General features: G+C 36.7%; 1 protein-coding gene across 4 annotated transcripts in view; it reads right to left on the reverse strand.

Moving 5' to 3' along the window:
* The window catches only part of mettl8 (methyltransferase 8, methylcytidine), a 69,486-nt gene that overhangs the window by 6,856 nt on the left and 48,817 nt on the right, over positions 1-13,813 (reverse strand). For all 4 annotated transcript variants that reach the window (XM_072261930.1, XM_072261931.1, XM_072261932.1 and 1 more), the window contains exons 6-9: positions 11,627-11,687; positions 11,099-11,241; positions 7,197-7,303; positions 3,373-3,438 (exon numbers count right to left, since the gene is read on the reverse strand). In XM_072261930.1, the coding sequence (XP_072118031.1) occupies positions 3,373-3,438; positions 7,197-7,303; positions 11,099-11,241; positions 11,627-11,687 (377 nt within the window). The remainder of the gene's footprint in view (positions 1-3,372; positions 3,439-7,196; positions 7,304-11,098; positions 11,242-11,626; positions 11,688-13,813) is intronic.

Consider the following 13,813-nt stretch of genomic DNA (forward strand, 5'->3'; position numbering starts at 1 on the left):
ATTGTGTGCAGTTTTGGTCTCCAGGGTTAAGGAAGGACATCCTGGCTGTGGAGGAGGTGCAGCGTAGGTTCACTAGGTTAATTCCTGGGATGTCCGGACTGTCTTACGCAGAGAGGTTAGAGAGACTGGGCTTGTACACGCTGGAATTAAGGAGATTGAGGGGGGATCTGATCAAGACATATAAGATTATTAAGGGATTGGACAAGATAGAGGCAGGAAATATGTTCCAGATGCTGGGAGAGTCCAGTACCAGAGGGCATGGTTTAGGAATAAGGGGTAGGTCATTTAGGACAGAGTTGAGGAGGAACTTCTTCTCCCAGAGAGTTGTGGAGGTGTGGAATGTGCTGCCTCAGAAGGCAGTGGAGGCCAATTCTCCGGATGCTTTCAGGAAGGAGCTAGGTAGTATCTTATGGATAGGGGAATCAAGGGTTATGGGGACAAGGCAGGAACTGGGTATTGATAGTGGTTGATCAGCCATGATCTCAGAATGGTGGTGCAGGCTCGAAGGGCCGAGTGGTCTACTTCTGCACCTATTGTCGATAAGCTGTCTCCAGAGATAGACACAGACAAATCGAAAAAGGGGAGGGAGGTGTCAGAAATGGACCAGGTAAATTTGAGGGCAGGGTGGAAGTTGGAGGCAAAGTGGGTGAAATTGGTGAGATCCGCATGGGTGCAGGAAGCAGCACCGATGCAGTCGCTGATGTAGTGTAGGAAAAGTGGGGTAGGCCTCCAGTGTACACTGTTCCATGGAGCCCACAAAAAGGCAGGCATAACTGGGACCCATGCAAGTGCCTATGGCTACACCTTTTGTTTGAAGGAAGTGGGAGGAGCTGAAGAAGAAATTGTGAGTGAGAACAAGTTCTGCTGGACGGAGAACAGTGGTGGTGGAGGGGAACTGGTTGGGTCTGGTGTCCAGAAAGAAACAGAGAGCTCTGAGGCCTTCCTGGTGTGGGATGGATGTGCATAGGGACTGAACATCCATAGTAAAAATAAAATGATGGAGGCCAAGGAACTTGAAGTCATTGAAAAGATCCAGAGACGGTGAAGTGTCATGGATGTAGGTAGGAAGGGATTGGACTGGGGGGGGGGGGATTAAACAAAGTCGAGGTATGCCAATATGAGTTCAGTGGGGCAGGAACAAGTTGAAATAATGGGTCTACCTGGACAAGGAGCTTTGTGGATCTTGGGTAGGAGTTAGAAATGGGAGGTGTGGGGTGCAGAAAGTTTGAGGTTGGTGGCGATGGATGGGAGATCCCCAGAGTTAATAAGGTTGGTGATGATGAGGGAGACAATGGCTCGGTGCTCAATGCAGTCCCGTTCGAGGGGTAAGCAAGAGGACGTGTCTGAGAGTTGTCACTGGGCCTCAGCAAGGTAGAGGTCAGTATGCCAGATCTGTGGCAGATAGTGAGGTTAGGATTAGTGCGGAGCGAGTGGAGAGCAGAGCATTTGGATGAAGTGAGATTGGAATTGGAGAGAGGAGTGTTGAAGACTAGATGGTTAATGTCCCGTTGGCAGCTGGCAATGAAATAGTCCAGAGCAGGCAGAAGACCAGGGTGGGGTGCCCTGGAAGAGGAGGAGGGTTGAAGACAGGAGTAGAGGTCTTGGTGCGGGGTGGAGAGCTCTTGCCAGAGGAGTAGGCTCGGAAACGGAGGCGGAGTTCCATATGAATGGAGAATGTTTAAAGTCAATTAATCAAGAGAAAATTAACACCCACGAGGAAATGCCTAGTCCAAAAAAGAGAGTCAACAAACAGTTTTTAAGGGCAAATTCTGTTCAAGTAATTGGATTCCTTTTTTGATTTTGCAACAAAGTGAGGATGATTACAGAGCCACACACACAAAATGCAGAAGGAACTCAGCAGGCTAGGCAGCATCTATGGAAAAAAGTACAGTTGATGTTTCGGGCCGAGACCTCCAGCAGGGTTCCTCCACCATTTTGTGTGTGTGTTGCTTGGATTTCCAACACCTGCAGATTTTTCTTATTTGTGATATAATTACAATGCAGTTTTTTTTATATATCAACTTTAAAAAGACATCACACATTCAAATTTGAAGCTCAAGGGAAAAGTAGGGGCAGTCTCATCGTGGATACAAATTTGCCTTAAGTGATTAAAAACAAGTTAAGATGAGTTACATTTTTGGACTAGATGTGAAAATACAGTGGGACTGGGCTTAATTATAGAATTTATACTGTTTCAGTTTATGTTACTAATTTGAACATTCAGGATATAGTTTCAAAATGAATATGTGACAGATGAAGGTCAATGCATTGAAGTAAGAGGGCTAGGGTTGTGGTAGGATTTCAACAGGAATAAGGAAGAAAAAGATGGTATAATTTTAAAAATGATACGATAGAGCCCTGGAATATTTGTGAACAGAACAGACAGCACATGAGTGCATAAAGCAAATGTAATCCTGGAGTTTATAGACAGATACAAAGAATAGACTGTGAAATGTGAATAACTCACTTCACAAATTGTGTGTCAAATCAGACATGCCACAGAACCTGAGAAGCCACAGATTTCAATATCCATTGAAAAACAAAAATTAAGATAAAGTTAAATTAAAAATAATCCTTTTTCTCTTTAATGTCTTTCATTATTTATGTGCCTTAAGTTAATTTCTAAATATTTACTTATTAACATTTTAATGGGTTTTGCGTGTCTCTGAAAGTCAAAGACATTGAAGAATTACTAAAATTAGCAACAGGTTTTTATAGCTAAAAAATCCAACTCCAGAACTTATCTTTGACAACGGTCAAAGTAGTTAGGAGCTTTTCTGGAATGGGGCCCTTTCATCACACTGCTCAAAATCTGGTTGGCGCTTGGACCACATTGCTAGACTCTGCTTTGCAGCAGGCTACTGTGTCCAAGACCCCTGCAGGTGAACTAGGCAAATACTAACATAGGTTTATTGTGGATAGCAACTCCAGGTCAGTTCAATCTAGTCCATCATCTTTGCTCTATTAATCATGATATTAATAAAGTATTCTGTTTTGGGTTTTTCCTGTGAATGACATTCTTCCTTAGGTGTTTGAAAATGTCGACCAGTCATATCTGGAAAAGTAGGACATGCAGCTCACATACTACTAAGTCAAAATGACTTCTGCTCTTGTAAGCTTTTCCAAAATAATCTTGCTTTATCAAAAAATATCATTCTGATAGAGCATAATATTTAAAGTCTGTATACTTATTCAATTGGCAAGGAAGTTATTAATTCATTCATAACCTTTCCATAAATAAAGCCATCCTTAAATTTCACACATTGTATTTATCGATTTTGTAGGTACCTTTATTTATGAAATAATTATTAAATTATATTGTTATGATGTATGAAAATATTATGGCTGAAAGATATCTCTTGACAATCATACCTTTAGTAAAGAAGTAAACACGAGTACCATCTCCTCGGACATAAAAATTCCCAAACAAACATCGGCCTAATAAAAAAGATTAATTATTTACAGATTTGAAATTAAACTGAAAATGTTTTAGATAGCATATAAGTTTAAAGCATATGTCCTCCTAAGTAAATAGCATAATCAAAATTTTTCATATTAAATACAGTTTTTTCAGTAAGACAGGAATCTTTGACCACAAATGGAAGCTCATTTATGGTCAACGATTCCTATCATGTAAAAAAGGCTAAGGAGATACAAAGTAAACATTATACCAACAAGGATTCTCTATAATTAAATGTGCTAACCTGATGATATTCCAACAGTTGTACATAAATGACAGAGATAATCATGGACTAATAGACCCTTACAGCATGAAAATAGGTCCTTCGGTTCAACCTGTTCCTGTTAACTGTGTTCCCCAGTGAGCTAGACCCTTCTGTTCACACTTAGCATAAAAGGGATAACCCTCTTGCCTCTGATCTTATTCAGATCTTAAATAGGTAAAAAAAATTAGAATTCTTTGAATTCTCAAAACCGTTAATCACCAATTTTATAAAACGAGGGAAAATAAACTAGCCACTAAACCTCTGAATCACTCTCCAGCCAACTCCAAAACTCTGTTTGGCTTTACCTATTTGTTCTTGGAACATGGGAGCAACTGGCAGGATCAGCTTCTAATACAAAATCTTTCTTGCCCCTGAATTGAATCATGGACGGTTTGCAGTGGTGAAGGAGACTATCTGTCCCATTATGCCTGCACCAGCTCTCTTCAGTGGCTTGTGAGGCCATTTCAGAAGGCAGCTAAGATCAATCATATTGTTGTGACACTGGAGTCACACATAAAACAGATTTCCTTCCTTAAAGATCACACTGAATGAACAGATTACCCTAATTAGCCCAGTTACTGAATTATAGAATTGTTAATTGCCATAAGCTAAGTTTCCATCTTCTAAAGTGGGGTTTCCATAGGTCCCTGAAATATTAAAGTAGGTCTAATAAATTTCAAGTTGTTTAATGTCACGCCTGATACACAATTGTAAAGGAGAATGGAATATTTGTTATTCAGGATCCGATGAAGCACAAAAATAAAACAATAAGATAAAGAACACAATAATAAAAAACACTATAAATATAAGTACATATAGTAGCTTATATACATAGATTGATTTTATGTCCATAAAGTGATGCTAGGCACAGGAATGTCTGTACATTAGATGACTCTGATAGGAAATGATAAAGTAGGGGTGGTGGTAGTTGTGGAAGGTTGGGTCAGGGGCTGAAGGTGTTGATCAGCCTTACTGTTTGGGGAAAGTAATTTTTTTTGAGTCTGGTGTTCCTGGTGTGGATGCTACATAGCCTCCTCCCAGAGCGGAGTGGGAGAAACAGTCCATGAGTGGGGGTGGGTGAGATCCTTCATGATGTTACTGGCCCTTTTCTCTACATACATCTTTAATGGTGTTTAGGCCAGTGCCGGTGATGCACTGGGCAGTTTTGACTACCTGGTGCAGAGCCTTCCTGTCTACCACAGTGCAGTTTCTGTACCATGCAGTGATGCAATATGTTAGATGCTCTCTACATCTGTAAAAGAGCACTAGCACACATGCACACTCCCAGGAGTTTGAAACTTCTCACAATTTCCACTGCTGTGCCAGCAATTTAAAGAAGGTTGTGAGTGATGCAAGTTCTCCTGAAGTCAATAACCATCTCCTTTGCACAAGAGATCCTGACGATGTTGGAAATCCAGAGGAACACACACAAAATGATGGAAGAACTCAGCAGGTTTGAAATGAATGAACAATCAGTGTTTTGGGCTGAGATCCTTCATCTGGACTATTTCCTTTGTCCAGTGGACATTGAGGAAGATGTTATTTGCCTGGTGCCAGGCCTCGACCTCTTCTACCTCCTCCTTGTAGGCCATCTCATTGTTGTTATTAATGAGCCCCACCACTGTCATGTCATTGGTGAACTTGACAATATGATTTATTGGGTGTTTGGCCGTGCAGTAATGTATGAGCAGAGTGTACAGCAATGGGCTCAGCACACAGCCCTGGGGGCATCCATGTTGAGGATGATGGAGAGAGAGGAGAGGCATCCTGCCTATCTGAGGTCGATTCGTTACGAAGTGATGTACTTAGACCAAGGAATAAGCGTTTATTTACCAAGTCTTTGGGACAATTGTGTTGAATGCTGAAATGAAATCCAGAAACAGCATTCTGACATAAATGTCCTTGTTTTCTAGGTGTGTCAGGGCCAGGTGCATGACAGATGCTACGACATCTGTCATAGAGCGGTTCTGACAGTAAGCAAATTGGTGAGTAACCTAACCACTATACTGCCATTCCTACTCATCATCCTTTAATACAGAAAATAGTTTTCCATTTAATAATTACAACTAGTATAGAATGATGATTCCACATGAAAAAGAAAACTGAAAATGAAGAAAGGAAAAAAAAAAAGTGTAAGTGTTCCCAAAATTACAAACTATTGTAGTATAAGAAGCGGGTTTGACATACAATACCCAAGGCAAGTGCAGGCAGCTAAACTATTAAGTGCTGGTTTACTTAGAAGATCACTAAAGTCTACTATTGCCACGGATATTTTTCAAAAAGAATGGAGAGCTTATCTTGTAATGTGAGACACTGGAGAATAAAAAATAAGGCTGATTCATGCTTCAAATGTATGTACATCATTCTTAGAACAAAACACAACTTTGCTGAAAGATATGATGGTAAACTGAACACCTCCAAGACTTCCTAAGCAATGCAAAAGGTGACATGATTACTGACTTCTCTAGTACTCAAAGAAAATTTACTTTTTCATTTGTGCTGAACACTCTGGTGTTCAAAATGGATAGCTAGCATAATCACTCATTTTATTGAAATCTGTTAAATGGTATTAAGTAATTTGTGTTTTTTTTTAAAAGAAATGTGGGCAAATTCAGGAACTAGGTCATCAGAAATCATTTGGATACGAACATCTATTGACTGGAACCCAAATTCTAAGCTCCTGTGTTGAAAGGAATTCAGTCTTCCATGCTGTTGAAATTAGCTAAAAAATAAAATCATATAATCATGATTATATCACAGGAATCACACTCAGTTACATTATGATGAGAGGAAATGCTTTTTCCAATCATATATGCAAATGCTCCCTCTGTAACCCTAGCACCAGGCATGAAAGTCTTCAATATTTGCAATTAAAGCATCTGCTGGGAAAGACTTTTCCCTGCAATTCTGTTCTTTTTTTTAAAGAACACTAAACATGCTGTTTCATTTACATGTTGTACAGTTATTAGGATGAAAAATTGGTAAATTTATACTTAGGGTAGTCCAGAAATATTCATACGTTTAAAATTGACATTGACAAGACCATAGAATCCAAGGCGCCGAGGGCCAAATAACTTTCCTAATCTATATATGGACCGTGTAAGTGGAAGGATGGATGAGTATATTCGTAGATTTACATGGTCTAAGGCAAGCAATAACAGAATTTGTCGAAGGTTTTGGTAATGACCAATAAATATAAGTGTCTTGTATAACTTTAAAGGATATTTGTGGTTGACTTTTGCCTTGAACACTAGTGAAATCTAAGCACAAATCCTTCACTGAATGAAAATTATGACCCTTATTCACAATTATGATTATAGATTGTTCTGGGATGATTGACATGGTGTTGTACAAGCCGAGTTACTATCCAGGAAAGAAACCACTAAGTGGTCATGTATGATACCTAAAATGATGTACAATCAATATCAAATCTTTGGAAATATACTTCAGACAAACATTTTAAGAGATTACCTTTTTTAAATCTAAGCTGAGACATATCATATCTACCATAATCCCGAAATAGTATCATTCCTCCAGGTTTGAGTAACTTGCTCAATCTATTTATTACCACCTGCATCCTGGAGACAAAGAATTAAGTCTGTTAAGCATACACAAAATGAACAATTAATAATTTAATTTAAATTGATTTTCACTGAAAACATTGTACGTGCATGCCAGTTAAATAATGCAATTGTTTTGAAAATATGGTGTCCAAACAGAACTGCCAAAATCAGAATCTGCAGTTTCTTCTGTTGGTGGAGATACTAATTTGCTCTTTTTCAGAATGCTAGACTTATTTTACTACGAACCAAAGAATTAAAACAGTTCACTCTTTAAGGATCCTTATTCCTGTATTCATAAATAATTATGTTAAGCTCTTTGCCAAAAAATAAAACAATACAATGCAGGAAGCTCTCTGTAGAACCACAAACTATAAATTTTCTTCATGACTATTGCTTCAGCTGGAACACAAAACAGATCCAGAAAATGCTGTAAATACTTCGGCACAAATGTGTGTGTGTGTGTGTGTGTGTGTGTAGATGATTGAACTAGATCTAAAGCGCAAATAAAAATGCATTTGCAAAAGTGGTCTTTCACTTACTTAATGCAATTTCAATCCATTGAATGGAAGGATTGAGGGAGTCAGTATCATGAATGTAAAGTAAGTAAATGGAAGTAAATTGGCTAGCCACCTCCTAACTGTTTCTGTATGTTCATCCTATCTCCTCTATCTTCTTTTCCCATCAGATTCCATCTTTTGCCTCTACCTATCACTCCTAACCTCTGTGACTATTTGCATTCTCCCCTCCTCCATCTGCCTACCACTTCTCCTCACCTGCATCCACTTACTGTTTGCCAGCCCTTACCTCACCACTTCCCCCCACCTCTTTATACTGGTTCTCTCCCTAAGTGTCAGTTCAGATGAAGGATTGACTGTTCATTTCCCTCTCCAGCTACTGCCTGCCCCACTGAGGTCCCTCTTGCAATATTTTGTTCCTCCAGATTCCAGCACCTATTGTCCTTATCAGAACAGTGGCCTGATAGTGAAAATTAAAAAGAAAATGGGCAAGTTTGTCTTTAGAAATTAGGCTACAGACAGTGAATTTATGTTTAAATTGTTAATATTAACTATTTGCATTTTAAATTATCTAGCAGCTCCCATAATGGAAGATCCTCTCAGTTATGAACTGAAATTATTCTATTAATTACCATTTCAGATGCAGGGGATTATAAGATTAATTTATAGGATTTACATGAAATACTGAATTTGTAATAAGTTGCACAAAAATCTAGATTCTTTGTGGTGTTATAAACTGAGTATCAGGGCATAACATTACAGTGTAACAGAAATTATGAACAAAAATGAGGAGGAGGAATAAACTGGCAAACCATTAAGCAAGTGTCATGATTAGATACATTCTATTCCCTGTTATTCACATCTTTAGGAAAAAGGAAGAAATATCAGATGACTGAAATTAGTTGAGTTCCATAATTAATGATTATTAAGAGAAACTTACTTCTCTATTGAACCTTGTAGTGCCAGAAACTTGTTCTATAGGTTATTAATGAAGCTGATCCAATTCCTGTGTGCTTTATAGACACACAAGAAGACCCTGTTCCCCAATTAATAACACTGAAATAATTTCTCAGAAGGAACACAACCAGATCTTAAGCAGATTCAAAACCCCCGTATCAAATCTCTCTGAAGTTTATACATCTTTAAAATGAAGAGACCCTATCCTTTACAATTATCAGAGTAACCAAAATCATTTTATATCAGTTGAATATTTGAGTTGATATATCATTCACCTTATGATAGTGTCAAAACTGAATGTCCATTTTAAAGTTTGCATAAAAATGCCTTGCACATAGACCAAATGGCACAGTTTTAAATTAAATACCTTTGTTAATACAATTATAATATGTTTGGCTATAGCTTTTCCAAATACAAAAAAAAGCACTGCAGAAATGTACGTATGACCTTGTTAATAAAGCTAGTATATTACACACTTGTTCAATGAGTTTTTAAACCTCATAGGAATAAATGGACTATTGATAAAAATAGAGAATTTGAAATAGAATAACCATAATTGCAAGGTAGCAATGTTTTAAGGAGAAGTGATCAATAGAATTGAAACCCCAAGTTTGTAAGTGCAGAAAATTAATTAACAAAGCTGTCCATCTTGCAGCTAAATTTTTGTGCACTCTAACCATCTATTACTTTTTGGAGAGACTCCAAAAAAGAGCAGCCAAAGGCAGTGCCACTAACAACTCTACAAAGTATCATGCAGAGACACACTGAGAATGACTTCAGATGGTGATTAACAAGACAGATGGCCTAGGGATGCATATAGCAGGCATGATGACAGGGCTGATGTATCTAGAATACAGGAATAAAATCTTGGTTTAATGTATGTGCAGATAGTTAAACTAATATAAAATAAATTCAACTTCATACATTGTGAGAGTCAAGCTAAATATTTCCCTTTGCTCAAAATGCTGTTTTAGCTGATTAAAAATAAATTGCACTTTATACCATTTATTGTTATTGCTGTTTAATTTCCAAAGCTCTATTATTTTAATATAGTTCCTTTAACTTGTGAAGATTATAGATGTTCTCTGCATGACAACATTTTAAAATCAGGATCAATATAAAATACATCCAATTTGCAAAAATCTATAAATGAGTGTCATCAAAAATCTCAGTGGGACTGAAGATTTATTGTTAAAAAATTGTTGCAAAATAGTTCACCTTGAGAACTTCAGATTGAAAAATTATTAAGGAAGGGTCATACTTATTTTGTTTTTCCAAGGAAAATGAACACGAAGAGCATGACTGTCATTTTGATGCTGATGTGCGTTTATAACTCACAAGGAGCCTATGGCAGACAAAGGTTTTTTTTTATCTACGGTAGAAGATGCTGTGAGTGTGCTAGTGGTTTTCTTAAAGCTTTCTTTTTCTGCCTGCCCTTTGCTACCAATATTTAACGTTTCCATAGTGGCCAAATAAAAGCAATCTTTTAAATGAAAGAGACAAACCTGCTCCCAGGAACCAATCATGTGATCCAATCATGAAAAAAATCACTGAATAATTTGAAAACCTACAGCATCTTCATATGCCATAATCAAAGCCTGAAAGTGATTGCTGTATAAATATAATGTCACAAATAATATTTATTTTAGATTGATAACCAAGATTTTCAATTTTAAAAACCATTTTCTTGCACCTTTAATTTACCTTTGTAATCTTACTGGTTTTATTATATTGATAACATTATTTATTATACTCATTGATTTTAATGTTTGGTAGTGGAAGAGGATAAATATTGCAATTTTACAACAGATGGACATATACAGAATGAGCTGCGGATTTCTTCTGGAATCTACAGATAGTGAATTATAAAAATAATATTCAGTTTATGAAACCAAAAATGGTTTTGATAATTTATGGTTTCATTTAAATCTAGAAAAGTACTCGCCAATCTGAAGGCTTTGTTCAGATTCTGGCTTTTGTCCAAGTTGCATAATTATTATTTTATTGCTGTCAGAAATCATTCTATATAACATACACTGCAGTCATTACCTGCTCATGCTTTGGCAAAATATTTAAGGATGTATTTGTGAGTTCTACCCCAGGTAGCAAACACATGAAATGTATAATAAATTAGAATTATGTTTAAAAATATTTAGCCCAATGCATTTTTTGCATGTCATCTATTTTTCCAAGTTAACATTTGTTCTGAAATGTTATTTACATCTAAATTAGGCTCCAGCACATTGGAACCCATACCTCTGCTTTGAAGTTAAATAAACCCAAGTAAAAAATGATCTGAAGATATTTCTCACAACCCTTCACCTTCACCTTCACCTACCTTTCTGGATGAATAGAAGAAAGCACGAACACAAGGAGAATGACATCAATACTTCCATCTGGAAATGGGTAGGTGGAGCTTGCTTCATCACACAGATCATGAACAAAGGCATAACATTTGGATGCATTGTACAAAGGGTGAGACTACAGAGAGTAGAAAAATGATATGCATAAAGAGCATAACTATTACAGCTAACTTAGTATGATATTTTGTTCTTATTTGTTAAAAACTATACTTCATTTGTAATATAAATGTAACAATTAAAAATCAAAGAAATAAGTTGAACCCTTAATATATTACCAAAATCCAAATTATCTTCATCTTTTAAGCACCTTCCTTTTTAAAGTTTAAATCTTATTGACTTATTTAGTTTTAAATATCAATCAAAATTTGATAGTATCTTGTCCAACACAATGTAGATCTAAAATTTCAGTTTGACTAGCTATAATTGTTATGTCCAAAGGTGAATCAATAAACTTTAATGGTTTATATTAAAACAAATAAAGAAAAACAAATTTAAGTGCCTACCATCACCAGATCGACTGCACAAGCTGAAAAATCACAGCAATAAAGAAAGATACTGGGATCACTGCAATGATGAGGAAAACAATGTCAGCTGTTTCCATTTCCTTGAATATAACTATTCAGTTTCACCTAAACACACTGGAAAATCTCACTTTATATAAAGAAACTTAAACCAATCTACACCAAAAATGCGAAGTATAGTTCAATTGGTATAAAATTCAATACCATCAGGAAGGTACTAAAATAAAGGTTATCATGCAACCAGTTATAAAACATGGCTATGTGATAATGGACAATACAAAATGGAGGTCATCAAGAGGGAATGGACCAGGCTGGGTCCATTTTCTCTAAAAATAAGTGAGGGCAGATTTAAAGATTGTTAATTGGTAAAGGATTTGATGGGTGCTCTGATAGTTTCATCTGCAAGGTTAAGATAGAACTCAGGACAATATAAGATAGCCCCTAATAAATCTAATATGAAATTCACAAAAAACACCCTTACCAGGGAGAGTTCACAATGTAGGGCTCACTACTTTTCAGCACTTAGCACAGGAAGATTTGAGAAAAAAGCTAGACAAATATTCATAAAAGTAGGTGGATAGATTCAGATATAAATAGATCTGAGGCTCATATAAGGTACAAACATTGTCAGTAAGGCAGAATAGCTTTCTGTGGTGTACCTGCAACGTTAGTCTATGTCAAGAAGAACGTGGACAGTCCAAATGTTTAGTAAGAAATCATAACCATCTCAAAGACATCAATGAGAAAAGAATGAAAACAAACTGATGGTCACAAGAAATGGGGGAGGAGGAACAGCTTTCCTAGTGAAAAGGTTCACTAAATGAATTTTGAAGAGGGGTCTTGATGAAGGGTCCACGGATGTTTGCTGAATTGCTGAGTTTCTCCAGTATTTTGTGTGTGTTACTTTGGATTTCCAGCATTTGCAGAATTTCTTGTGGTACTAAGTGAATTTTCTGTATTTGCTCTATTTATTAACTAAATTCCTTGATATAATGTTTAAATTATTTTAATTTATGTGATGATTCTCTACTTTAAATCACTTGCTCATTGTTTCATGAAAAATAGCAACAAACATACACAAAAAGGAAGCTTGAACTATTATTTGAATTTGAAGTGGCCAAGAGACATCACAAACAAGTGAAAATCTAGATGCTGGAAATCCAGGCACACACACAAAATGCTGGAGCAACTCAGCAGGCCAGGCAGCATCTATGGAAAAGAGTAAACAGTTGATGTTTCCTGCTGAAGGGTCTTGGCCCGAAATGTCGACTGTACGCTTTTCCATAGAATCTGCCTGGCCTGCTGAGTTCCTCCAGCATTTTGTGTGTGTTGATTGGCCAAGAGACATTATCATGTTTTGAAGTGAGGCGCAGCAGCAGCATGACATGGTTGAGTTACTGCACAAACCAAACAAAATGCAGTGAGCTTTGCCTGACAGTAGCCAGACCTAGCAACAATAGGCCAATCAACACTCCACTCTCTTGATTCCATTCTACATCTACATTTGGAGGTGAGGTATCAGAATTTAATCTTGCTGCAAATTTCACAATATACTATCCATAGAAAATTGATTTTTCAGTTTTTAATCTATCAAAAATAAACAACCCAAAGGCTAACTCAAAAAAATGTTATTCCACTAATACAAGCAATAAATGCTAATCATGCAGAAATAATATTTTCCATGTGACTTGAAGAACCTGGCTCATAGCCTTCAAAAAATCAAGTGTAGAACACTGACCAATTAATGAAGACCTGGTAGATGGCAGTACACTTTAATAAGTTAATACAACTTTCAGATATAGCCAGAAGTTGCCAATCATGAGGATATGCTTACACTGTTCATCAAACATTAATCTTACTTTTTTGTAAATTGAGTGAAAAAGCAATAGATTCATTTTGAAGCCACACATCATTTAGCAGAGATATCCATACAAGCTCCAATCAACTAGAAGTATAAATACAATACAGCCCGAGTGCTTTAAAAGATTTACATAGATTGACAACATGTATGCTGATTGCAATTGTTCATTCAAAATGTCAGTACATCAACATTATAGCACAAACCAGAGAAAAATGGGAATAAACAATATATTCTCCCTGCATATTTATTCCTCTCTCCTTGCTTTACTTTCCTCTAGAGTAATCATTTCAATAATGCTGTTATGCTCT

This window comes from Mobula birostris, chromosome 6 (genome assembly GCF_030028105.1).
Source record: "Mobula birostris isolate sMobBir1 chromosome 6, sMobBir1.hap1, whole genome shotgun sequence".
In the NCBI taxonomy this organism is placed as follows: domain Eukaryota; kingdom Metazoa; phylum Chordata; class Chondrichthyes; order Myliobatiformes; family Myliobatidae; genus Mobula; species Mobula birostris.